Source organism: Macaca fascicularis, chromosome 17, assembly GCF_037993035.2.
Source record: "Macaca fascicularis isolate 582-1 chromosome 17, T2T-MFA8v1.1".
NCBI classification, from domain to species: Eukaryota; Metazoa; Chordata; class Mammalia; order Primates; family Cercopithecidae; genus Macaca; species Macaca fascicularis.
In genome coordinates, this window is record NC_088391.1 from 15,247,049 (window position 1) to 15,274,017 (window position 26,969).

Below are 26,969 nucleotides of genomic sequence, written 5' to 3' on the forward strand. Positions count from 1 at the left end.
CGAAAATTAGCCAGGCATGGTGGCGCATGCCTGTAGTCCCAGCTACTCGGGAGGCTGAGGTGGAAGGATCACTTGAGCCCAGGAGGTGGAGGTTGCAGTGAGCTGAGATCGCACCACTGCACTCCACCCTGGGCCATAGAGTGAGATCCTGTCTAAAAATTAATAATAATAAAATTAAATATATAAATCAACAATATAAAGACAAGAACCTCCATTTTTTAAATGAGTAAAGGATATGAACAGGAAATTTACAGAAGAGGAAACCCAAAAGACCAACAAGCATATTAAAAAGATATCAAATCTGTTAGTAATTTGAGGAATACAAATTAAAACAATGAGATATTATTTTGTATCTCTTATGCTGGCCAAAATTAGAAACCTGGATAATACTAAGAGTTGGTGGAGATAAGGTGTATAGAAACTGTCATGCACTGCTAGAGAGTGGGCATTGATGACTCACATTAAGTATGCACTCCCAGTTCTACTCCAGATTATAAATCCCAAAGAAATTCTCACAAAGATCCAAAAGGGGCATTTATCACAGGCTTGTGTCATGGGGATTAGAGGCAGCCTGGTGTTTGTTACCAGGAGAGTTTTGTGCAGCCATGGGAAGCAATGGGCTAGTCACACAGTGACACAGGTAGATTTTTAAAATAATACTAAGTGAGAAAAGTAAGGAACAAAATGAAAATTTTAACCCTATATATTTTTATAGTTCAAAAGTATATCCACAAAAGAATGAGTAATATTTTATAAGGGCACATGCAAACAAAAGGAGAAACATTAAATACATTACAGTTATTGCCTAAGATAGTGGAAGGAAATGAAAATAAGAGATGGAGATAAAAGAGAAAAAATGTATTTTAAAAGCTCAAATTATTGAAAAGTCATCATTTCCCACTACCACTCATGATTCCATTGGGTATTTTATTCAATAATGGTTTTACTCTAATAGAGATAATAGTAAATTTCATCGAACCTTTCTTTAGTGGTATTTATAAGATATATTTGTAATGAATGCTGCTTAGCTGATCATGTTGGTAAAATCTCTTTTAAATTGTATATCTGATTCCATAACTAATTTGAATTCCTGTGAATAGGTTTAAGCAATAGTTACTCAATAATGAACCTCTATTTACTCATTTTTAAATCCATTCATTTATTGCATCAGACACTGAAAATGTTACTAAATACTTAGACTGACCTTTTTCTTAATTGAATAGTTATAGAGAATCAACAAAATCATTTATACAAATTGACCAAACTAATATAGACATAATACAGAATTTTAACCATCTCTTCTTTTGGACTTTGTCTCATTTCCTATGTTCTACTCTGAACTGTTATTTCAAGATGGATGAGATAGACAGTATAGAAATTCTGTTTAGCTTTAGTACGGAAACTGCTCTTTCACAAAATGTCATTGTTTACATTGCTGAATGAGAAACATCCACACTAATTGGTGTAGATGAAATACAAAAAATGTTGAAAGGAGTAAATCAGGAAAGGGATTGAAGGGAATAAATTACTAGTTAAATGCAATCACAGGAAAAGTTGAAAAGTATTATTTATATTTTATATACTTAAAAAATGAAAAGCAGTTTTTGGCAATCTAATTTAAGAAATCATTTATTCATTAAGTGAATTCCAAATTGGTTTCAACACCATGGAAATCACAGAGAATGACTTTGTTCACATATTTAGTGACAGCCATAATTTAGAAATTGTCTTATATGGCTATGCATAGCTGAAATTTACAAAGCTAGATGTCCAGCTCTTTTTCATGTTGAAATCAGTGTCCTGTTTAAATCAACAGGAAGTTAATGATAAATGACTGCAGTAAGTGAGAGGCGTAGTGAGCCATGCACCATCACTGCTTGTTTCACAGACCTGAGCAAGACTCCCTACCTACTGTCAAGAGACCTCTAGGAGGCTTCTGATGGCTTCTTAGGAAATAAAAAGGCCTTTTTTTTTTTTTTTTTTTTTTTTTTTTTCTGTTTATGGAAAGTTAGTATGGCCCTTGATTCTCAGTAATTTATATTTCTTTCCCATTAGTTAGCAAACATCCAGAATTGCCCACTAATTCCTAAACTGTATAATAGCTGAGTTAATTCATAGCAGAAGAAAGACATTCCCTGCTAGTCATCTCAGAGGTAAGCTGGAGGACTTCAGGCAGGAAAATAAATGTATATCAGAGTGTCTCATAAAATTGCTTTATTTCAAACTAATATTTAAAAATGAGAAATGAAATTGTTGTAACATGGTATTAAAAAAGGTATTTTAAATTATTTTTCTGCTAAACATGAGTGTATTTTTATAAGAAATTTATTTATATTAAATCATACTGTGTACCTAATGGAGCCAAGAGAAAGTTTAGCATTTTAGAAAGAGAGAATTTTCATTTAGGTCTGTGTAAAATACTGCTGAGGTAGTGTTTTTCCATTTCTAGGAACTGAAGATCTGATACATATAAATCAAGTATAGAAATGTAAAGAGCATATTCTCCTTTTTATATATAATATTTCAAAGTAAAAAAAAGAAAGGATATGAAGGTCTACTAAGTTTTGATGGTCTCTCATTTCTTCCTTGACTCATTTCAGGCCCTAGAAAGTGAATTTGTTTCTTGCCAACTTCATCAGTGGATCGACCTTATATTTGGCTATAAGCAGCGAGGACCAGAAGCAGTTCGTGCTCTGAATGTTTTTCACTACTTGACTTATGAAGGCTCTGTGAACCTGGATAGTATCACTGATCCTGTGCTCAGGGAGGTAGGTGTTAAGTCCTATATTATTCCAAAAATTTCTGTCATCTCTCAAACACAAATTTGACATTCCATCTCCTTCTGTATAATTTTTTTTTTTCAACGTAACTTTTTACAAAACATAGATTTCAGGTTCTTGATGTATGTGGAAAAATTGAAAAAAGGCCCAAAACAAGTAATGAGACCAGTATGTGGTTCCTTTTTAACTTGCAGACACTTTTAATGTACTTCTATATCTATATTTTATTTTTCTTCAAAATTTACATTAAAATATGTAATGCTTTATGTGTGTTAGTAATAAATGAAACCTAGCTGAATATTTAAATAGGAATATTTCACATTACAATAATCTGCCACTGTGGCTATTCTTAAAAGCACAAGTGCTGGGATTTCAGTGGCTCTTGCCTGTAATCCCAGCACTTTGGGAGGCCAAGGTGGGCAGATGACTTGAGCCCAGGAGTTCGAGACCAGGCTGGCCAATATGCTGAAACCCCATCTCTACAAAAAATACAAAAATTAGCAGGGTGTGGTGGTGCAGGCCTGTGGTCCCAGCTACTCCGGGGCCTGAGGTGGGAGGATCACTTGAACACAGGCGGCAGAGGTTGCCATGAGCCAAGATTGCACCACTGCACTCCAGCCTGGGTGACAGAGTGAGACCCTGTCTCAAAAACATAATAAATAAATAAAAGCAATATTTCTACCTTTTAGACAGAATACTCAAAAAATACATGAATGAAATAGATGCGGTTATGCTATTTTATTCCTATGTGTTCTCAATCTGAAATGTTTATGGCTAACAGTTGGGAATTATGTGCTGTAGTATGTGTATAGTATTTTTAGTGAAAATATTCATATAAAATATTGCTTAAATCACTTCTACATTGCACAAAATTTTAGATAAGTGGAAAGAGTGAAGATACAACAGCTGCTACGTAAGTGTTGCTTCAAGGAAGTGATATCCCAGTCTTCCATTCTACCAGATATCTGCCATCTGTCGTATGCAAAACAAGTAATCATTTCTGCATCTCCAGCCAGTGGAATGCTTTTCTTATATTTTATTTTAGAGGTGGAAAACTTGTAGATTGGAGCAATGAAGCTCTACAGAAAAATTTGCATTCATAAGTTTATTTCTTATATACCTCTATAAAATTAAAATGACTCTATTTGCATGGTTCAAACAGAGAAGAGGAAAAGGAAAGGAAGAGCCTCATAATCATTGATCCTTGGACCCTTAGGGCAATATTCTGAGAACACGTTGCAAGCATATTATTAGGGGCAATATTGTACCATATTGTGTGCACAAGAAGATAAAATTATTGCCTGAAGCCAAGAGAAAAACAGAGAGACAGAATGAATGAATGAATGAATGAATGAGAGAGAGAGAAGGCAGGTATTATGAAATAAGGAATTTTCTCTGCAAATCATTACACTCACCCAACTGAGTATCCCCAGTTGTGTATAAATTGTAATCAGATTATTTGGTAGGAGAAATTCTGAGCTTAATTATTCTCTTAACTATATACCCTTGCTTATCACATGCCTGTTTTATTAAATACTTTATAAACGAAATTATTCTAAGGCTGATGCCTTTTAGAATCAGGAAAAAAATAATTGTAATAGTTCATCTTTATATTCCAAGATCAACTCTAAATTGTCTTTTGACTTCTAAATGTCATAGACATTTCTGCTTTGGAATATTTTGTTATACATTTTTACCCATTATAATAAAGTTCTGTTCTTATAAAGAAAGTTAAAAGTTAATCCTGTTGGGCAAAACAAATTAAATACATTAAATACAAAATAAAATAAATTAATACATTAAATACAAAATAAAATACATTAAGCATCTTATACATGATGAAAGTGCAGGGCAGCATTAAAACTGACAGCAAAATAGCAGGTTTTTCCAATTTAAATGAGGGTTTAAAAATAGATAACTGAAAGAATTTGAAAATGGAATTAAAACGGAAACTTTCTTTACTTGGATACAGTGTTCATTATTTGAATCTTATCAAAATACCTGTTTCTACAAAATAACACGTCACTGCTTTGGACAGGGAAAAAATTGTATATAAGGCTTTGTTAATGTAGAACTTCTTAATGAAACATTACATAGAAATGTAAACATTAAAAATTGTTTTCTGTTGAATGGGAATGGTTCAAGCATATGTTGGCATATTATATAGATGGTCTGAACAATATCTTGTATTACAGCTTTATGACCTTCTAGTGATGCAGACTGTCTGCTGCTAGGGTGCCTCAGCTCAGGACTCTGTCTCCTTTCAGCATGCTCATTCGAAGCACATAATTGCCAGACACTCAGGTTTCATTAGAGACCCAGAGTCATACTGTGAAATGTATGTTCTTTCTCCCCAAACCCCTTGCCCACTTCCTCAACCCTATAATTCTGTGTCAGTTCTTAGAACACTACATGTGAAGGAGCGCATACCTGGAATACTCTTACCTCCCTTCCCCCATCCCCCAGAGGCCTGAGCAAACATCAGCAGAGAGGTTTACCATGGACCTGTGTGGACTCAAGGTTGCTTAGGAAGAGCCTCTGTCTCCTTGTGACCACTAGGGGGCCATTTAGTACAGTGTAGACATAACAGATTAAAGGAGTTCAAGGAATGCTAGTTAATTTCCCCTCTCCCACTTCCCACCATTCACCCCTCTAATATATTCCCGTTGCTGTTAATGCCAGTTAGCCAAGTAGAAGCTAACAGATTCCCACAAAGACAGTTCTGCAGTAACATTTAAGAATGTGAGGAATAGTGTCCTCCAAAGGACAAGAGCCCACCTGAATCCTGTGAGCTGGGTAAATGAGGCCAAGTCATTCAATTTCACTTTACCTCAGTTGCTGTCTCTGTAAATACATCTATTGTTGTAAGAAAGAACCCAGAGAAAATGGAGTGAAGTACAGCATATTCATTATTTAGTGGTCATTATGCACCCTTACCTATATGCAACCCCTGTGAATGGACCGTGTGGGAGGCACAATACCTTTTTTTAAAACGTTCTTGTTGAATTCCTGGAGGTCTTGTATTACTGTGTTGTGACTTGAGAGAGTTGATTCTCACCTAAGTGGTTGGACACAGACTCTTGGAAAAAGCAGAGTTTAAGGATATTAACCCTTTTATTGAGCTCAATACATTTATTTTACTTGATAATGTTTAGCTTAGTATTTTTAAAATACAAAGATTATACATTTCATATAGATAAAACCAAAGGAAGGCTAATTATAGTTACACTAAACCCTAACTAGCCTAAGATGGATTTTTTCATGCTTAAACACTAATTTAAAAAGAAAAATATTTAATATATGAATATCTATATATGTCTTCTTTGTTTAAAAAAAAAAAATTCTACTACCTGCCTATAAGTTTTGAGTTTTGAAGTTAGTGGTAAAGTTTGAGAAATGGCTTAAGGTTATGGATTCATTCTTCCTTGACAGGTGAAATCACGAAGCAGCACTAACCACAGCAATTATGGCATTAAAATGTCAAGAAATTAGAGGTCAGAATAACAGATAATTTTCTTCTCTATGTCAGATTGAAAATTGACATTCTTTGACAGTTTAGGAACTCTGGCTGAGAAAATTATGACAGCTTAACTTATTTTATACTTGTAAAGCAGTAATTGATAATAAACTTTATCATGACAGCCTCTGGGCAGAAACATGACAGAACAGTTCTGGTACAAAGCTCTTCTTAATATGTAAACACTAAATCTGTTGGATAGTAGATATTATTTAAATTGTCTGAAGTCTTGGCTTACATCATAATCTTCTATGCACTTTTTTCATATATGAGCTGTACTATTGGAGCAGTGTTTTCCAAGCATTATAAAGAATATTTTTTCTTATCCATTTTTATATATTAATAAAAACTATAGGATTTGATTTATATTTTTACTTACTAAATGATGACCAAGAAACTTCATCCTATGACCTGCTTAGGAAAGAGGATATTCTGGTTGGTAATCATTTAGTCCCATGGTTTTTTAACACCTTGATGCTCAAATGTAGCCCATAACCCAGCAGAATCAGCATCACCTGGGAACTTGCTAGAACTTCAGCCTCTCAGGCTTACCCAGCCTACTAAATACGGTTAATGAGATCCCCAGGCAACTTATTTGAGACATTAACTTTTAAGCAGCACTGCTAGTGAGCTGAGATCGCGCCACTGCACTTCAGCCTGGGCGACAGAGCAAGACTCTGTCTCAGAAAAGAAAACAGGAAGCACTGCTCTACTAAAGGTGTATTAGAATCATTTGGAAAGCTTTTTTTTTTTTCTTTTTCTACAAAAGTACAGAGAATGGTACAATGAACCTCCATGAACCTCTCACCCAATTTCAAAAATTTAAAACTATTTCATCAAAACCTCACCACTCCCCCTGTACTATTTTTTTTTTTTCAGAGACGGAGCCTCGCTCTGTCACCCAGGCTGAAGTATACCGGCGCAATCTCGGCTTACTGCAACCTCCACCTCCCAGGTTCAAGCAGTTCTCCCACCTCAGCCTCCCAAGTAGCTGAGATTACAGGCACCCACAACTACACCTGGTTAATTTTTGTATTTTTAGTGGAGACAGCGTTTCACCATGTTGGCCAGGATGGTCTTGAACTCCTGACCTCAGGTAATCCACCCGCCTCAGCCTACCAAAGTGCTGGGATTACAGGCATGAGCCACTGTGCACAACCCCCTGTACTACTTTTAAATACACATGCCATACCCATCTAACTCCCCATCCACTCTATCCTCCTTATCCCATGGGCATCTCAGAATATCCAGGGAAAGGCTTCAAGCAAGTCTTATTTAAAAAAAAAAATTATCTGGGAATTTCACACACATTCCCAGTTAAAAACCATTAATCTAGCCTAACAGTCTTATTAAATAATGTTTTCAGCGGGGTGCGATGGCGCACACCTGTAATCCCCACACTTTGGGAGGCCAAGGTGGGTGGATCACAAGGTCAGGAGTTCTAGACCAGCCTGACCAATATGGTGAAACCCATCTCTACTAAAAATACAAAAATTAGCTGGGTGTGGTGGCCTGCGCCTGTAATCCCAGATATGCAGGAGGCTGAGGCAGGAGAATCACTTGAAACTGCGAGGCAGAGGTTGCAGTGAGCTGAGATCACGCCACTGCCCTGCATTGTAGCCTGGGTGACAGAGCGAGTCTCCATCTCAATAAATAAATAAATAAATAAAATGATATTTTTCAAGACACCTAGCTATGTGACATCAGAGTCAGGACCTAGGTCAGGTATCCTGGTTCTTGAGTCAAGGCTTCTTTAACCGCATTATTTTCTAGCAATTGAAAAATAACAAAACATACACTTAATTTTATTCATTTTAGGATAATATTCTTCTTGCTTCAAAGTGATTCTTAAAATTGTAAGTTAAGGTTATTTCGCTTTTTCAGACCATAAAGGTTTTTCTATATTTGATTTATGCTTTTGAATTTGTTACAACTTTCAACTCAGTAAAACTTTCAGTAATCATATGAGGAAAATTAAAATGATTTTAAGAAAACTTATCCCTTTTGTTGATCATTTGATCTCAGCACTTCTCAGAAAAATATAATTTTATTAGTCTTTGAGGCTTCCAAAGGTACTATGGGGTCATGTTGTAGTTAGTAATTGATTAGTAGTTACTATTAATTAAGTGAAGACCACAAAATTTTTTACTGTACTTTTATAAAATAAGTGAAAAATACTTTATTCTAAAATTGCTGTAATAAATTATTATGATTATAGACAAAATTATTCAAACCTGTCTGCCTCAGAGTATGATTATATTGTATGCCATAGGCAACAAAAATGGATAGAAAGATGGGAATGAGGTTATAAGTTGCACAGCTCAACCATTAGTATTTGAGTGACATTAAAGTCAGTCACTTAAATTTTATGCACCTGTATTTTCTCACCTAAAAAAAAGTGATGACAGAGATGATACCTAATTCATAAGAGAAAAAAATACTTTAAACTGTAAAGCACTACACAGGCATTATTACCTAAAGGCATAATTAAATGAAGTATCTTAGAAGAACTTTTGTTTTAATAATTTCTTTATATATGACACCAAAACTATCAATTTAACAAAAAAAAAAGATGTTAGCAACAGAGAAAATAAGTTAATTTGTTTTTAATATTATTTAGTAAAAAGAAGCAATTGTGGTTTTAAAATTTATTTTCCATACTGTCTCCAAAATTTTATAAAGATGGCCTAATTGAAGCCCACTTACTGCCTGTAACATTCTTTCTTGATCTAAATTAGTATTAGCATTTATATCCTTTATTATCCTTTATATTTTTAAAAGTTTTACATTAGGCCAGGCACTGTGGCTCATGCCTGTAATCCCAGTACTTGGGGAGGTCGAGGTGGGCAGATCATGAGGTCAGGAGATCAAGACCATCCTGGCTAACATGGTGAAACCCCAACTCTACTAAAAATACAAAATATTAGCTGGGCGTGGTGGCTGGCACCTGTAGTCCCAGCTACTGGGGAGGCTGAGGCAGGAGAATGGTGTGAACGTGGGAGGTGCAGCTTGTAGTGAGCCACTGCACTCCAGTCTGGCCAATAGTGTGAGACTCCATCTAAAAAGAAAAGTTTTACTTTAGTGTCATTAGTTTTCTGTTCATATTGTCACATGAATTAGCATCACTGTTACTGGCATTAAAGTTGTACTGGTTCAGCAAGGGAAAAAAATGGAGTCAATATTTCAGCAGAAGCTGTAAGCATATACCAGGCAAGTTATTAACAAGATACTAAGTTCTGAGCTTGTCATAATACTTGTCATCATTCTATAGCTGACATTGCCAAACTGAAAATTATTTAAATGGCTTCTTTTTAACAGTGAGAGGTATGCACATAAGCCTATCATAAAGGGCTGTTTTGCTGGCAGCTATCAGAACAGACGAGCCACTGCAATATTTATTTATAGATATACACATTTATTTTTGCTGGAAATATATAAATATTAAGTAGTTTTTAATATTGCCAGCAGTCGTAAAAATGTGGCATTTTTAGTCTAATTTTCTGTTAATATTTCTTGGTTTTCTTAGCTTATAGTTTCTTTTTCTATCTTTTTCTCAATCTGACAGGGATAACACCACCTCCCTTTGGATATGCTATGGTGAAAGTATGCCCGTAGGAAGTAGGCTAGATTACTTCAGTTTTTATTTTCTTGCTGAAATATTCCTTACTACTACAGAGAATTGACATGATAGGGCTGTCAAGAACCAGAAGACAGATGTGTCTTTAACCAAAACAGCTGCAATGCTGGCTTTTCTGAGAAGATGAATTCATAAAATGTATAAGAAAAGAAATTGACACACTTTTTCATCCTGACGATGTAAATGAAGGATAATTTAAAGGCCCATAATGACAACATTGAGGGCCTGTACAATCATTGCCTTCCTTGAATTCTTTCTATTATTCTTTATTCTTTCATTGAATCCTTTATCGCTCAGCCTTTCGTCCCCCATTTCTGACTCTCTTTGATATGACAAGGAGTATCAACGCCGCTTGCCTGATCTGCGCGAATGAGTTGTAGCACGAGGTCATCCATTTACAAACGCCGTGATGCCTAATTGTCTTCCTGTGGGGGATGTCCAGGGTTCTTTTCCTGGGTAGTTATTCTGAGAAGTGATTGCAACAAATGATCACAGAGTGGTTGATAAAGATTTCTTAAAACCATCTTAATTTCCCCCTGTAATTACTGGATGTTTTACTGGGATGAAAATTTTCACAGATTCAAAAGCCAAATTCAAATAGAAAGAAAACCCCTACATTTTAATTATTGGAGTGAAAATACATAGTTGGTGTTCTTTAAAGCTAAAGGATCATTTTGGGAACATGAAAAATACCATGATTCCTAAAACTAATAAGGATATATTTTCAAATATATTTGTTATATGTTTCTCACTGCAAAGATTTGCATTGAGAGCCATAAGGCTTGCATTGCAAAGGTTTGATGAATAAGGTTTTACTATAGAAATTGGTATCAAGGAAATTAATGATACACATTTAATTTTGATTAGTGAAAAAATCTTTAATTTAGGTCTATCTTACCTCCTCATAATTACTGCAGTCCTTCACTAGGCTATGGTCATCAATCGTCCACTAGAAAAGTATAAATAATACAGCTAGTCAAAGTTGGATGTATGTCATTTATGTGACTTGTGCTTCTTTCTCCGCTTTGTATTATTTTTATTGTGTGGTGTTGGGAAGTGCTAATTATTGATTTTCAGAAATTAACAGCAAGTACTTTCACAAGCATCTAAAGCCATATTTTACTCAAGGGAAGAAAGGTGAAAATTGCAGCCTGCTGTTTATAATAGAAATAGCTGGAAGGGATTTCCTCATCTTCTATTAACATAGATTTCACTTCTATTACACAGTTGTTACCTCAGCATAAATTAACAATTATTCAAAACATATTGCATGCTTCAATTTGTTGAAATAGCTATTACTCAATCTAAGTACCTAGGCATTTCAGTTAGATGTTTAGAACTCATTTTTAAACATTTTAAACATATTGATAATGAGCCTATTTAAAGCCATTTGTAGTCTCAATATAGTATATCTAAATTACTGTTGCCCATTTATGTCAAAATCAAGAAGAATATTTTGTTCTGCTGAATACATCCAATAATACTTTATTCTCACTTTAGTGTACTAAAAGTATATGATTTCAATTTGGAATATTTATACCAGCACCTGGTAAACCTGTGTCACAATGTCATTCGACATACCAAACAAATCTATCTCAGCTTTTTAAAAAAATATTTTCCCATGATTAGACATTTCCAGTGAACTTATAAAGGCCCCCACTTGTCTCTCCTTCCTGCTCCTACACCACCACCTCCCACTCAACTTGTTTTCCTCCTCCTTCACCTCCTGAATCAGCCAGCATAGAGTTTAGCTTACATAAACTTACTCAACCAGGGAAAATTTGGCAGGGATGTCATACTGATTCTTCTCACCTACGGTAAAGGATTTGTGGGTTGAGTCCTCTGCTTAGGTACCATTTAATGATTAACCCCAAAGTGGGCAAAGAACCAGAAGCCTGGAAGAATCCTTAAGCGATCATCTGCTAAAATGTTTGCTTCCAGGTAGGCCAATCCCTAAGTCATCTAGAAAAGAGTATTTCAGTTCTCTTCCTGAGTATCAACAAATATTTATTTCAGTGAGACTCTACAGCCTTTCCTATATGCTTACAATATCTATCTCTGAAATATTTAAAATCCTCAATGAAAATGCCCCTTGCTTGGATAGAACCATTTTTTTGGTCATTCCTACCCCAATATATAGCAAAACGTAACCAGCATTGCTCCCATTTGTTGTGCCTGAATAACAGTCCTATTTGTATCAGTCAGGATCTCAGCACATTACCTTTCAAAGCGATAATGAAGACTCCAAAGAAGACATACACATGACCAACAAGTATATGCCAGGATCATTCATCATTAGGGAAGTGCAAATCAAAGCTACAGTGAGATACCACCTCACACCCATTAGGTTAGCTACTATCAAAATAGAAAATAACAAGTGTTAGTGAGGATGTAGAGAAACTGGAAACTTTGTGCACCATTGGTAGGAATAGAAAATGCTACCACTGGTATAGCTGCTAGGAAAAGCAATATGGCAATCCTTCAATAATTAAAAATAGAATTCCCTATGACCCAGCAGATTCTACTTCTGGGTATATATCCAAAAGAATTGAGAGAAGGGTTTCAAAGAGACATTTGTATACCTATGTCCATAGGAGCATTTTTCACGTTAGTCAAAAGTTGAGGCCAGGCACAGTGGCTCACATCTGTAATCCCAGCACTTTGGGAGGCTGAGGCAGGCAAATCACAAGGTCAGGGGTTCGAGACCAGCTTGGCCAATATGTTGAAACTGGGTCTCTACTAAAAATACAAAAATTAGCTGGGCATAGTGGCAGGCACCTGTAGTCCCAGCTACTAGGGAGAATGAGGCAGGAGAATCACTTGAACCCGGGAGGCGGAGGTTGCAGTGAGCTGAGATTGCACCACTGCACTCCAGCCTGGGTGACAGAGTGAGACTCTGTCTCAAAAAAGAAAAAAAAAAAAGTTGAAAGCAACCCAAGTGTCCATGGATGGATGAATGGATAAACAAAATGTGGGGTGGTGTATGTGTGTGTAATGCATTACTAGTCAACCTTAAAAAGGAAGGAAATTCTGACACATGCTACAACATGGATGAACCTTGAGGACATTAATACTAAGTGAAAAAAGCCAGTCACAAAAAGACAAATCCTGTATGATTCCACTTCTATGAGGTATCTTAACTAGTCAAAATCATAGAGAAAGAAAGTGGAATAGTGACTCCCGGGGACTAGAGGGAGTGGCGAGTTTTTGTTTAATAAATAGAGCGTTTTAGTTTTAGAAGATGAGAAGAGTTCTGGAGATTAGTTACACAATTGTGTGAATGTACTTAACACTACTGAACTGTACTCTTAAAAATGGTTAAGATGGTAAATTCTGTGTTACATATATTCTACCACAATTAACTGTTTTTTTAAAGGATAATGAAGAGAGTTTAATAATGGTTCTGTTTACAAAGGTATAGACATGGTAAAGTGGATGAACAAGGGAAAGTGACAAGGAAAGAGAGCCATTCCCAGAATCTGGCAAGAAAAGTGCTTATCCAACAAGAGCTGTGGCCTTAGGTAGAGGAGTACCGGCCAGGCACTGCCAAAATGGGACTTGGCAGAGAGGACCCATATAATCCTGTCTCCACTCCTGAGCTGTGTCATTGGCTGAACCCACCGGGAAGGTAGAGAGCAAGGGAGCACAGTTCTATGGAGGCGCATCTTCCAGAGCCAAGGAAGGTGTCCAGCTCACTTGTCTGTTCCCCCTGGGTTGTTCCTTTCTCTAAGCTAAGAAGACTTATTTAAGGCTTCCAGGCTTGGTCAGCCACAATCAGCTACATTAACATGCACTCACTCTTCCCACCTGAGTTGACTTATACTTATTTTAAGTGGAAAAATTGAGTGAGCTTGTCATTGATGGCATTGAGCTGATTTGGACAGAAAATATTCTGGATGGAGCATTTTCTGTCTGAAGGAAATGGTGCTTACTTTTTCACATTCATTTGTTAAGTCAATTTTGTAGTATCACTATTATAATTCAACATGCCAGGGAGGAAGCAGGGATCAGCAAGAAGGTAAGTCACATCATTCTGCTTAGATTTGTGCTAAAAGAAAGAAAAAGAATTCAGGCAGGTAACTGGATAAATCAGAATCCCTCCCTCAAATATTGTCCAATAGCATCTACTAATTAAGGCAAATGTGGTCCCTTTTTACTCAGATTACCAAATGTTTGCTTAAAATATTCTAGTAATTTTGCCAGAATAGGTTTAGCCTTAATGCAGTTGATGGTTAAAACAAAAGGAAAAATATTTATTCTTCTATTTTGTGGTTTCTATGAAAAACTAGAAGCAGTTGAAAATAGCATTTTAATTTTTTATATAGTTTAATATTTATAAAGCAAGAAATAACAAAGTGCAGATATTATTTGCTTGATTTATTTTGCTCCTGTTTTTCCAGCATTAAAAAGTAATGCTTTATATGATCTTGTTTTATTACAACAATAAACCAGGAGCAAAAGCTTATCAGTTAAAATATAGTCTACCATTAAGTAACCTTTCCTTTTATCATTTCAGACTTAAAATTCCATTGTTTTTGTTTATTTTTTTCCTATCTGGCATTGGTAGAATTGCAGGTGGAACAGAAAGATGATATCAATCACGTGTATTTTTTTATTTTGTATCAAACTTGTGTTTTTTTGTTTAAAAAAGAGTACTTTTATGTATTAAAATAAAAGCCTTGTAAGTAAGAGCTATACAGTGAGATAAACAAAATGCTAAGGAAACTTTGAAAATCTTTTTCTGTTTTCTCAAGCAACCACTTTTACTACTTTTTTCTTGAATTTTCTGAAAATTGTTAGTGAATTTACTGCTATTTGGATGTAGTTTGATATTTTGCATTGTGGGTTGCTAACCTATAGTATTTTATAAAATGCTGATTTTTCTGGAAAACAATTTAAAAGTTTATACAGACCAGGGAGATGGATGAATAGCTCATTTGAGAGCCTATGTTATTAGCTCCCTCGTGCTGTTTGTCATGACTATGTAGACCTGATGGCATTTCATCTGAAAGATAATACTGAACTACATTTCCCAAAACAACAACAACAACAACAAAACAGTTGTAATCGTTCTATGGAGAAAAATGTAAATGGGTTAAATCTACCTGCAATGTGGAAAAGACAAGATTAACCAAAGTTTTTACCTACCACACACCAGAGAAGGTATGGCTTCTGAATTCTGGCTTACTTGTTTGCCACTTTTAATTTTACCTTAGTAGGAAGTCTTTTATATTAATAAGCAAATGTACAACACGTGAGCACACAGTATATTTATCGATTTCCTCTGCTGATGATTTAATTCCAGGTATGTATCTTTATTCATAGAGGAGGTAGAACTTTCTTGGAAGGAAAGCCAAAAGGGAAAGAAAACAATTAAGCAAGAGATACAGAGGTCAAAGGAATAAGGCATATGTCACATCATAGCTAACACACATGCCCCTTTGTGCCATACCCATGCATAGTGGCCCTGACCTATGAGGAAGAAGAAAAACTCAAGAGAACTTGTTAAGAAAAAAGGGGACTCCGATGAAGATGTCGTAATTTTGTAATTTAGTAGGTGGGTCCCGCAGAACTGTATGAAAGGAGAGCCTCACCAGACTAAGGAATGGGATAATCAGGAAGAATCAGGAAGTAGGAAGAGGACAAAAGGGAAAGTGTTCCTAATAGAAACTTTTCCTTAATGAGAGCTCTATTTACAGATAAGCAGGTAAAACTGAATTATGTGTCATATATGTGTTTGCAATCTGAAAATTATGCATACTGTTCAGATTTACTTATTTTGTTTGTGTATAACTCAGTTCACATTTATCTTTACTTCTCTGCCTATACCTACAAAATTCCATGTTTTAGGACTTCCTCAAGGCATTCAACCTACCTGTTTCTCGGTAGGTCTTAGCTGGAAAGAAAAATAAATGCTAAGCGCATGATGTTAGTTCAATAAATAGCAAAACAATTTTTACAATAAGTAAGAATCCATATAACAATTAAAATTTAACACTCTTTAACTTAATTTTCATTTCTACTTTAACAATTCCAGGTAAAGAAATACTAATTATAATTATTTTATGAGACAATTGACTTTTGATATATACAAGTTTTATTAATAATTTATCAGTACCCTAAAAGACCACACAATGTAAATCATTACTTTATTTACAGCTTCAACCGTTACATTTTGGGTTCACAAATACAGAAAATAAATACACAAAACCATTTTGGAGAAACAGTTTGACAGTAAAACTAAACTTACTCCTACCCGATTACTCAGCAATCCTATATCTAGCTATAGACCCTCCAAAAACTGGCTGCTAACCTCCATCAAAAGACATGTGCAAGAATCTTCTAAGCAACTTGATTCATAATAACCTGAAACTGTTAACAACCCAAATATCCATCAACAGGAGAACTGATAAATTGTGGTAGGTTAATACAGGGGAATACTATTCAGCAAAAAAAAAAAAAAGAAAAGAAAAAAAAGAACAAACTACTGATACATACAAGGTTGAATCTTGCAGACATTATGTTGATCAAGAAAAGCAAAAACAGAAACTATGTAGTATATTACTCAATTTATCAAAAATTCAAGAATAAAAAGTAATCGATGATAAACATCAAAATAATTATTAACTTGACAGGGTGATGGGGCTAGGTAGGGGGAATAATTGGCTGGGGAGGTACACAAGGTTACCACTGTCTATGTATTCTCTCATGTAACCACCACCCAGACCAAGATATGGAACCTTCCAGTTGCATTCCAAAGTCCTCTGTCTTAATCTAGGTGGTGGTTAGAAGAACTGAAAAAGTGTATAAACATACATATATACATTCATCAAGCTATACACTTAAGATTAGTGTACCTTATACACTTTTATCTTAAACCTTAAAAAACGAGAAATTTGAATAAAGTGAATGCACATAATAATCTTAACTGCAAGATACTAAAAATCAGTGATTTCTTAATAACATTAAGAAAGAATATTATTTAAATACAAGCAACTCTATATTTTCATGTTATTCTACCAAAGCGTTGTCTTCCAATGGATGCATGGTCTTTCGTATTTGTAAAACATCAAAGGTTTTGTTAGCCACATTTGTTTTAAAAAATCTAGTGGTTTAAGCCTATTACCTATGCTAGCTTTGTATGAAATATGTAAGACTCATGATACCACTGTTGATTTAAGTAAAAAGTTACTATGATGTATTGATTCTAAGATGCACACCATTTTCATATCACAACACTCCCAAATCATAATGTGTCTTAAAATCAATCATAGAGCATAGCATATTTTACTTATTAATAGTACATAAAATAATGGAGCTTCTACTAATAGATAACATAGGTTTAATGAAGTTAGACTGACAGACATTTCCAAAGTTTTAGTCTTTTTCCATATGCATTATACATGCTCATGAGCTCATGTGTTCGATGTTAACTCATTATGTGTTTACTGGAAAGTACAACAGATAATACAAAGCAATTGATATCTTGTAATACAAATTAAAGTTTTAATTATTATATTTTAAAAGGACTCACAAACCCCAAAGCATATAAGAATCAGACAGGGAATAGATGAGTGACACAAGCCTTGGCAGTGCCCAGGTCACGTGAGTGGTGGGCATTACAAAAGGGCAGTTGTGCAGGAATGCTGATGTGGTACTGCCTGATCTGCTAATTTTTCAAGAGAAGCCAAAAAATCCAATTTCTTGTGTACCATTTACTGACCTGTAAATTTGGGCTCAAATAAAAACCACGTCTGGGAGCTGCATCTAGCCCATGGGATGCCAGTGTGTGACTTTGGGCAGAATGTAAGCTCTTTGAGGGCAGAAATCTTTATCTGTTTCATTGGACCAGTATCATTAATACCTAGAACGGAATCTAGTATGTAGTAGGTACTCAACAAATACATGTTTTGTGAACAAAGTTAACATTAAATCTCTCTGACCCTCGCAGACCAATGTATAGAGAAATAGATACGTGTAGAATTTTTTAAAATGACATTTCTGGATAATACAGAAGGAATTCATCTCATAGTTCTAGTAGGTTTTTTTCGGTTTTTTTGTTGTTGCTGTTGTTGTTTTTAGCTTCATATATTTGGAAATTTTTAAGGGAAAATTTCTATATGGCAGAAAACGTTTTCATGCTGTTGACAAGTTAATTCTTTTTTTTTTTTAATACTTTAAGTTCTAGGGTACATGTGCATAACGTGCAGGTTTGTTACATATGTATACTTGTGCCATGTTGGTGTGCTGCACCCATCAACTCGTCAGCACCCATCAACTCGTCATTTACATCAGGTATAACTCCCAATGCAATCCCTCCCCCGTACCCCCTCCCCGAGATAGGCCCCGGTGTGTGATGTTCCCCTTCCTGAGTCCAAGTGATCTCATTGTTCAGTTCCCACCTGAGTGAGAACATGCGGTGTTTGGTTTTCTGTTCTTGTGATAGTTTGCTGAGAATGATGGTTTCCAGCTGCATCCATGTCCCTACAAAGGACACAAACTCATCCTTTTTTATGCTGCATAGTATTCCATGGTGTATATGTGCCACATTTTCTTAATCCAGTCTGTCACTGATGGACATTTGGGTTGATTCCAAGTCTTTGCTATTGTGAATAGTGCCACAATAAACATACGTGTGCATGTGTCTTTATAGCAGCATGATTTATAATCCTTTGGGTATATACCCAGTAATGGGATGGCTGGGTCATATGGTACTTCTAGTTCTAGATACTTGAGGAATCGCCATACTGTTTTCCATAATGGTTGAACTAGTTTACAATCCCACCAACAGTGTAAAAGTGTTCCTATTTCTCCACATCCTCTCCAGCACCTGTTGTTTCCTGACTTTTTAATGATTGCCATTCTAACTGGTGTGAGATGGTATCTCATTGTGGTTTTGATTTGCATTTCTCTGATGGCCAGTGATGATGAGCATTTTTTCATGTGTCTGTTGGCTGCATAAATGTCTTCTTTTGAGAAGTGTCTGTTCATATCCTTTGCCCACTTTTTGATGGGGTTGTTTGTTTTTTTCTTGTAAATTTGTTTGAGTTCTTTGTAGGTTCTGGATATTAGCGTTTGTCTGATGAGTAGACTGCAAAAATTTTCTCCCATTCTGTAGGTTGCCTGTTCACTCTGATGATAGTTTCTTTTGCTGTGCAGAAGCTCTTTAGTTTAATTAGATCCCATTTGTCTATGTTGGCTTTTGTTGCCGTTGCTTTTGGTGTTTTAGACATGAAGTCCTTGCCCATGCCTATGTCCTGAATGGTATTACCTAGGTTTTCTTCTAGGGTTTTTACGATATTAGGTCTAACATTTAAGTCTCTAATCCATCTTGAATTAATTTTCGTGTAAGGAGTAAGGAAAGGATCCAGTTTCAGCTTTCTACTTATGGTTAGCCAATTTTCCCAGCACCATTTATTAAATAGGGAATCCTTTTCCCATTTCTTGTTTTTCTCAGGTTTATCAAAGATCAGATGGCTGTAGATGTGTGGTATTATTTCTGAGGACTCTGTTCTGTTCCATTGGTCTGTATCTCTGTTTTGGTACCAGTACTAAGCTGTTTTGGTTACTGTAGACTTGTAGTATAGTTTGAAGTCAGGTAGCATGATGCCTCCAGCTTTGTTCTTTTCACTTAGGATTGTCTTGGAGATGCGGGCTCTTTTTTGGTTCCATATGAACTTTAAAGCAGTTTTTTCCAATTCTGTGAAGAAACTCATTGGTAGCTTGATGGGGATGGCATTGAATCTATAAATTACCTTGGGCAGTATGGCCATTTTCATGATATTGATTCTTCCTATCCATGAGCATGGTATGTTCTTCCATTTGTTTGTGTCCTCTTTTATTTCACTGAACAGTGGTTTGTAGTTCTCCTTGAAGAGGTCCTTTACATCCCTAGTAAGTTGGATTCCTAGGTATTTTATTCTCTTTGAAGCAATTGTGAATGGAAGTTCATTCATGATTTGGCTCTCTGTTTGTCTGTTACTGGTGTATAAGAATGCTTGTGATTTTTGCACATTAATTTTGTATCCTGAGACTTTGCTGAAGTTGCTTATCAGCTTAAGGAGATTTTGGGCTGAGACAATGGGGTTTTCTAAATATACAATCATGTCATCTGCAAACAGGAACAATGTGACTTCTTTTTTTCCTAACTGAATACCCTTGATTTCTTTCTCTTGCCTGATTGCCCTAGCCAGAACTTCCAACACTATGTTGAACAGGTGTGGTGAGAGAGGGCATCCCTGTCTTGTGCCAGTTTTCAAAGGGAATTTTTCCAGTTTTTGCCCATTCAGTATGATATTGGCGGTGGGTTTGTCATAAATAGCTCTTATTATTTTGAGATACGTTCCATCATTACCGAATTTATTGAGAGTTTTTAGCATGAAGGGCTGTTGAATTTTGTCAGAGGCCTTTTCTGCATCTATTGAGATAATCATGTGGTTTTTGTCTTTGGTTCTGTTTATATGCTGGAATACCTTTATTGATTTGCGTATGTTGAACCAGCCTTGCATCCCAGGGATGAAGCCCACTTGATCATGGTGGATAAGCTTTTTGATGTGCTGCTGGATCTGGTTTGCCAGTATTTTATTGAGGAGTTTTGCATCGATGTTCATCAGGGATATTGGTCTAAAATTCTCTTTTTTTGTTGTGTCTCTGCCAGGCTTTGGTATCAGGATGATGTTGGCCTCAAAAATGAGTTAGGGAGGATTCCCTCTTTTTCTATTGATTGGAATAGTCTCAGAAGGAATGGTACCAGCTCCTCCTTGTACCTCTGGTGGAATTCAGCTGTGAATCCATCTGGTCCTGGACTTTTTTTGGTTGGTAGGCTATTAATTATTGCCTCAATTTCAGAGCCTGTTATTGGTCTATTCAGGAATTCAGCTTCTTCCTGGTTTAGTCTTGGGAGAGTGTAAGTGTCCAGGAAATTATCCATTTCTTCTAGATTTTCTAGTTTATTTGCGTAGAGGTGTTTATAGTATTCTCTGATGGTAGTTTGTATTTCTGTGGGGTCGGTGGTGATATCCCCTTTCTCATTTTTTATTGCATCTATTTGATTCTTCTCTCTTTTTTTCTTTATTAGTCTTGCTAGCAGTCTTTCAATTTTGTTGATCTTTTCAAAAAACCAACTCCTGGATTCATTGATTTTTTTGGAGGGTTTTTTGTGTCTCCTTCAGTTCTGCTCTGATCTTAGTTATTTCTTGCCTTCGGCTGGCTTTTGAATGTGTTTGCTCTTGCTTCTCTAGTTCTTTTAATTGTGATGTTAGAGTGTCAATTTTAGATCTTTCCTGCTTCTCTTGTGTGCATTTAGTGCTATAAATTTCCCTCTACACACTGCTTTAAATGTGTCCCAGAGATTCTGGTATGTTGTATCTTTGTTCTCATTGGTTTCAAAGAACATCTTTATTTCTGCCTTCATTTTGTTGTGTACCCAGTAGTCATTCAGGATCAGGTTATTCAGTTTCCATGTAGTTGAGCGGTTTTGATTAAGTTTCTTAGTCCTGAGTTGTAGTTTGATTGCACTGTGGTCTGAGAGACAGTTTGTTATAATTTCTGTTCTTGTACATTTGCGGAGGAGTGGTTTACTTCCAATTATGTGGTCAGTTTTGGAATAAGTGTGATGTGGTGCTGAGAAGAATGTATATTCTGTTGATTTGGGGTGGAGAGTTCTGTAGATGTCTATTAGGTCTGCTTGCTGCAGAGATGAGTTCAATTCCTGGATATCCTTGTTAATTTCTGTCTCGTTGATCTGTCTAATGTTGACAGTGGGATGTTGAAGTCTCCCATTATTATTGTATGGGAGTCTAAGTGTCTTTGTAAGTCTCTGAGGACTTGCTTTATGAATCTGGGTGCTCCTGTATTGGGTGCATATATATTTAGGATAGTTAGCTCTTCCTGTTGAATTGATCCCTTTACCATTATGTAATGGCCTTCTTTGTCTCTTTTGATCTTTGATGGTTTAAAGTCTGTTTTATCAGAGACTAGGATTGCAACCTCTGCTTTTTTCTGTTCTCCATTTGCTTGGTAGATCTTCCTCCATCCCTTTATTTTGAGTCTATGTATGTCTCTGCATGTGAGATGGGTCTCCTGAATACAGCAGACTGATAGGTCTTGACTCTTTATCCAGTTTGCCAGTCTGTGTCTTTTAATTGGACCATTTCGTCCTTTTATATTTAAAGTTAATATTGTTATGTATGAACTTGATCCTACCATTATGATATTAACTGGTTATTTTGCTCATTAATTCATGCAGTTTCTTCCTAGCCTCGATGATCTTTACATTTTGGCATGTTTTTGCAATGGCTGGTACCGGTTGTTCCTTTCCATGTTTAGTGCTTCCTTCAGGGTCTCTTGTAAGGCAGGCCTGGTGGTGACAAAATCTCTAAGCATTTGCTTATCTGTAAAGGATTTTATTTCTCCTTCACTTATGAAACTTAGTTTGGCTGGATATGAAATTCTGGGTTTAAAATTCTTTTCTTTAAGAATGTTGAATATTGGCCCCCACTCTCTTCTGGCTTGTAGAGTTACTGCCGAGAGATCTGCTGTTAGCCTGATGGGCTTCCCTTTGTGGGTAATCTGACCTTTCTCTCTGGCTGCCCTTAAGATTTTTTCCTTCATTTCAACTTTGGTGAATCTGGCAATTATGTTTCTTGGAGTTGCTCTTCTCGAGGAGTATCTTTGTGGCGTTCTCTGTATTTCCTGAATTTGAATGTTGGCCTGCCCCACTAGGTTGGGGAAGTTCTCCTGGATGATATCCTGAAGAGTGTTTTCCAACTTGGTTCCATTTTCCCCCTCACTTTCAGGCACCCCAATCAGATGTAGATTTGGTCTTTTTACATAATCCCATACTTCTTCTTACTTAATCTTCAAACCTGAACTCTGTCCTTTTTCCTAAGAATCTGTTCCCCTTCTCCTCTGTCACTCATCTGGGCTCCCAGGGCAGCCTGGGCTTGCCTCCCCTGCGGTCCTGCTCCCTACCATGTGCGCTGACACACTCATCGTCTTCATTTTGGGGGCTGCTAACTTCCTGAGGGCAGTCTGGTATCTGACTTTGTATTCCTTGGCATAGAGTAAGCATTCAACAAATGTCTGTTAATTGTTTTTGTGGTATTGAATTGTAAAAGTAAAAAATTCGGAAGTGCTTTTCTTTCTCTAGACTAGGTTTCAGTTTTATACAAATGCCCTACTTACATATTCAGCAAATATTTTTAGAGCCTCTATTAAGTCACAGTCCTGACCTGCAGAGATTCACTCTGAAGAGACAGACATACATAAATAATTGTGTGTTAAAATCTGTAGTAAAGGAGAAAAATGTGCTGTGAGAATATGCAGGGCATTCATTATGATTTAGGGAGTCTGGGAGGTGAAGGATTTAGATCCCTGCCCAAAGTTAGCATTCGGGGAGGATTTTCTCCTACATAGGGAGTAGCTCTCAGAACAACTACTTCATTGTAACAATTCATGGGTTGCAGAATGGGTTCTGCGTGTCACCAGGCAACCCTCCCGTGCACAGGACCTGCACACTTGACAAGAAGGTCATTGATGACTCCCTGAAAGTGGGAAAGGACAGAAAATCTTACATGGGGAGCAGGTGAAGAAAGATAGTAGCCGTTCACTTCCCCCTCAAATGTTTTGGTAATAATAAGAAGTAGAACTTAAAGGAGACAGCATGCTTTTCAGGATCAGAAAGATCTGTACATTTTTAAATCAGAGGGTAAGGAATTACTGGAAGGCAGGATTACCAGATAGCTAAAAGGTAAATACTGGACTGAGATCCTTTGGGTCATGAAGGCATGTAAAGTAGATCACAAGGAAGAGGGAGTCAGTATAGTCCCAAAAGAAATAAACGTTCAGTGTTGAGAACTGACTATCTTAATGAAAGGATAAAGTTAGTCACAATCTCGTCTTTATCCTGATGCCTGATTGGGGAGCTCTTTTAAATATACATGCATATGTACTCTGCCTTAATCCAAAAAGGTCAGAGTTGGGACTCACTGAAGATAACTGCACAGAAGATTTCTAGAAATTTTACCCATTTCATAACATTTTCTAGAACATGTTAATACTTTCCTTTAAGAAACAAAACTAGAGTCAAGCAAAGCATGTTTGTTGACTCATTCCTTCAATAAACATTTAAAGGCTGCCTACTAAGTGCAAGACACTGATCTAGAGATTAAAACATGTTTAATTTTACCCCTGACTCCTCACTCCCACTTGAGTCCTTTTTCTGGGAAGTAAAAACAGGAGTAGCAGTATCTGTTGTTAGAGAGACATTTAGCTGTTAATGATATATGAAGCTAGGTATTAGACATTTGCTAACCAGGGCAGCATTAACAATAAAATTACCACTTTTGTTTCCCAAATAATTCTCAAGAGTTTGTTATTAAAAATGTGAACCTAACCAGAAATGGTCTGTTCCCCTTTTATAATCATAAATATTGCATTGGGGAAAAAAAGTAGGATGTAAATGCATCATATGTGAATAAAATTTAGTTAAATAGTCACACTTTACTTGTGAGTGGACACCATGCAAATAAATGTATATATAAAAATTGGACAGCACTTAAAGAGATTTAATAATTCATCCCATTGCCTCTGCAGATAAAAGAACCAAAGTCCCCTTTACGCGATGGCTAAAATATGGCAGATAATGATGCATTCACCTTTAATATTGCTAATAAATTTGCAGGTTCACATTTTTATTGATAAATATTTTCTTGAAATGTAGTGTAGGAGGGCAGATTTTCAAATTTAAGTACTTTATAAATTAGAATTGCAGATAGCAATGAGATTAGTGGTGGTGCTATGTCAGGAGCCATCTACCAACTTACCTGTGCTTCTACAAGCACCTAGCTATGATTTTCATATTTCACTTTTATGTGCAACCAAATTGCATACAATTTAGGGAAAAAATTAGCATGGTAGCAGAGTAATGATCATAGTAAATATCATGCTTCTCCTTGTTGACATAAATTACATATAATATTTCAGAAAGATTTTGCCTATAGAATTTATGTATAGAGGAAATACTGAACTTTGACACACACAAGAAAGGTATATTGTACAGTCCAGACAGTTTGAGGGCTAAAATTATTTTTATTCATTGGAAGCTATAAAATCTCATATCCAGCTACATAGGCTTTAATGAAATAGTGTGTAGCTCAGGATACAGAAAGATTTCTTTCTTTTTTGGGTGAGTTCTCTCTAAAATTTCAGGGAAAAATTTTGAGAAAATGAATTTATACCTTAAAAATAATATTCCAGAATTCATCTTAAAACAGCATAGAAAGCTAAAATATATTTTTGTAACGAAAGTTTTGTTATATTTAATTACTCTATAAAATCTTGGTGTTCTTTCTACTGATTGTCCTCTGAATTAATTGGAACCTATAACTTTCTGAATTTTATTTTGTATAATTGGTAGGCTTTATGTCTCGTTCTTTTTTTCCCTGTTAAGATTCCAGAAACTTATTTCATTAGAGACCCCCATACGTTCCTTCTTACAAAGGACTTTATTAAGGTATATGTGCTGTATTTAGTGTGGAAAGTGTTTTTTGGTCTTTAGCTGCATGCATGTATTCACAGGTTAGCTTTTCCACATTTAACCCCAGCTTCTGGAAATAAGAATAGTGACTGGGTTAACTGAAGCATGTTTGGAAGGAGAAGCAAAGCTTGTCTACAAAATACTAACACTTGGATGATTCTGCACCCTGAGAAAAGAGCACCCGTTGAATTTTCTGGACTTTTTTTCATGGCTGACTTGGGATACACTTGCATTGTCAAAGAGTGTGTTGGCCTCTCTCTTTGATGCATATTGATTATGACAATCACCCTCCTTCCCCTGCAGGCCATGGAGGCACAGATACAGAACTTTGGACAGACGCCATCTCAGTTGCTTATTGAGCCACATCCGCCTCGGAGCTCTGCCATGCACCTGGTAAGACATATCAGCATGTTGAGGTTTTTTTTTTCTTTCCTTTATACCTGGGAATAGAGCAAATAAAATAGTGATTTTAACAGCATATTTTAAAAGGTTTCTCGATTTATTGGTTAACTCTTCAGCCTAAGTACAAACTAATACCCTAGGGAGAGACCGAGAAGGGAGTGTAAATCTACCTTTAAGCCTTACTTAAGCGATCCCACTTTTGGATTCAAAAAAATAGCCATCTTCTCTATGTATGCCTCTACATAAACTCATTCATGCACACGCAGGCATAGAGACACACACTGACACCAGAATTAGACTGTATTTGTAAATTACAGTGAAAAATATATTGCAGACACAATATGATATTGCCAAATTTCAGGGCAACATACAGTAGGGGAAGTAGTTCATTTGAAGAAAAGGAAAGAAATATAAAGGTAATTTATGGTTATTGAAGAGAGGTTGTTGAACAGAGTGGTTAAGAGTAAGGGCCCCAGAGCCAGACAGGCCAAACACCGTCTCTGCACTAGCTAGTAAATGACTTGGGCAAGGTATTTAACCTCTCTGTGTTTGCATTTCAGCATCCGTAAAATAGGAGTAAACATAGTACCTACAACTGAGAATTGAATGATTCAATACTGTATAGCACTTAGACCAGCAACTGTCATACAATAAGTTCTTAATAAATGTTAGCTGACATCATCATAATTAGCTACTGGTTAAACCTCTTATTCCCCCTTTTCTAAGGGAATCATATTCTTTTCACTTTAATCTGAATTAAAAGTCCATTTCCATTAAAAAAGTTTCTTTACAGATTATTAGCAAATAGTAAACATTTTCTTCTTTAAGTAATTTGGAAAAGGTAAAATTTTTATGAGCAATTTCTTTAGAATTTATTTTTAAACTGATTTTTCACTATTTTTTTACTGAAGTAAAAAATACTTGAAGGTAAAAATGTGTTCACAAGACGAACTTCAAGACAACAAGTACTCTAATTTTAAAGAGCTCTGGAATATGGTCCATAATGTGTGTGTAAACAAATGTATAAGCTGTTATTTCGTGATGGAAGTATTAATCACACCTTTCATTTACTCTGTCATTTAACAAATTTTTATT

The 26,969-nt window shown here is 36.0% G+C and overlaps 1 protein-coding gene and 1 long non-coding RNA gene across 12 annotated transcripts in view; one reads left to right on the top strand and one right to left on the bottom strand.

Moving 5' to 3' along the window:
* Window positions 1-26,969, top strand: part of NBEA (neurobeachin) — a 741,630-nt gene that overhangs the window by 683,481 nt on the left and 31,180 nt on the right. For 6 of the 11 annotated variants that reach the window (XM_065533146.1, XM_015439143.4, XM_015439142.3 and 3 more), the window contains 2 exons: window positions 2,601-2,768; window positions 25,776-25,865. In XM_065533146.1, the coding sequence (XP_065389218.1) occupies window positions 2,601-2,768; window positions 25,776-25,865 (258 nt within the window). Of the gene's footprint in view, window positions 1-2,600; window positions 2,769-25,385; window positions 25,449-25,775; window positions 25,866-26,969 lie in introns of all 11 variants that reach the window. The other 5 variants (XM_005585622.4, XM_065533144.2, XM_065533145.2 and 2 more) reach the window with 1 other exon arrangement.
* Window positions 25,022-26,969, bottom strand: part of LOC141408966 (uncharacterized) — a 51,522-nt gene continuing 49,574 nt past the window's right edge. Inside the window, exon 2 of the long non-coding RNA XR_012426819.1 lies at window positions 25,022-25,912. This is a non-coding gene — a long non-coding RNA (uncharacterized lncRNA). The remainder of the gene's footprint in view (window positions 25,913-26,969) is intronic.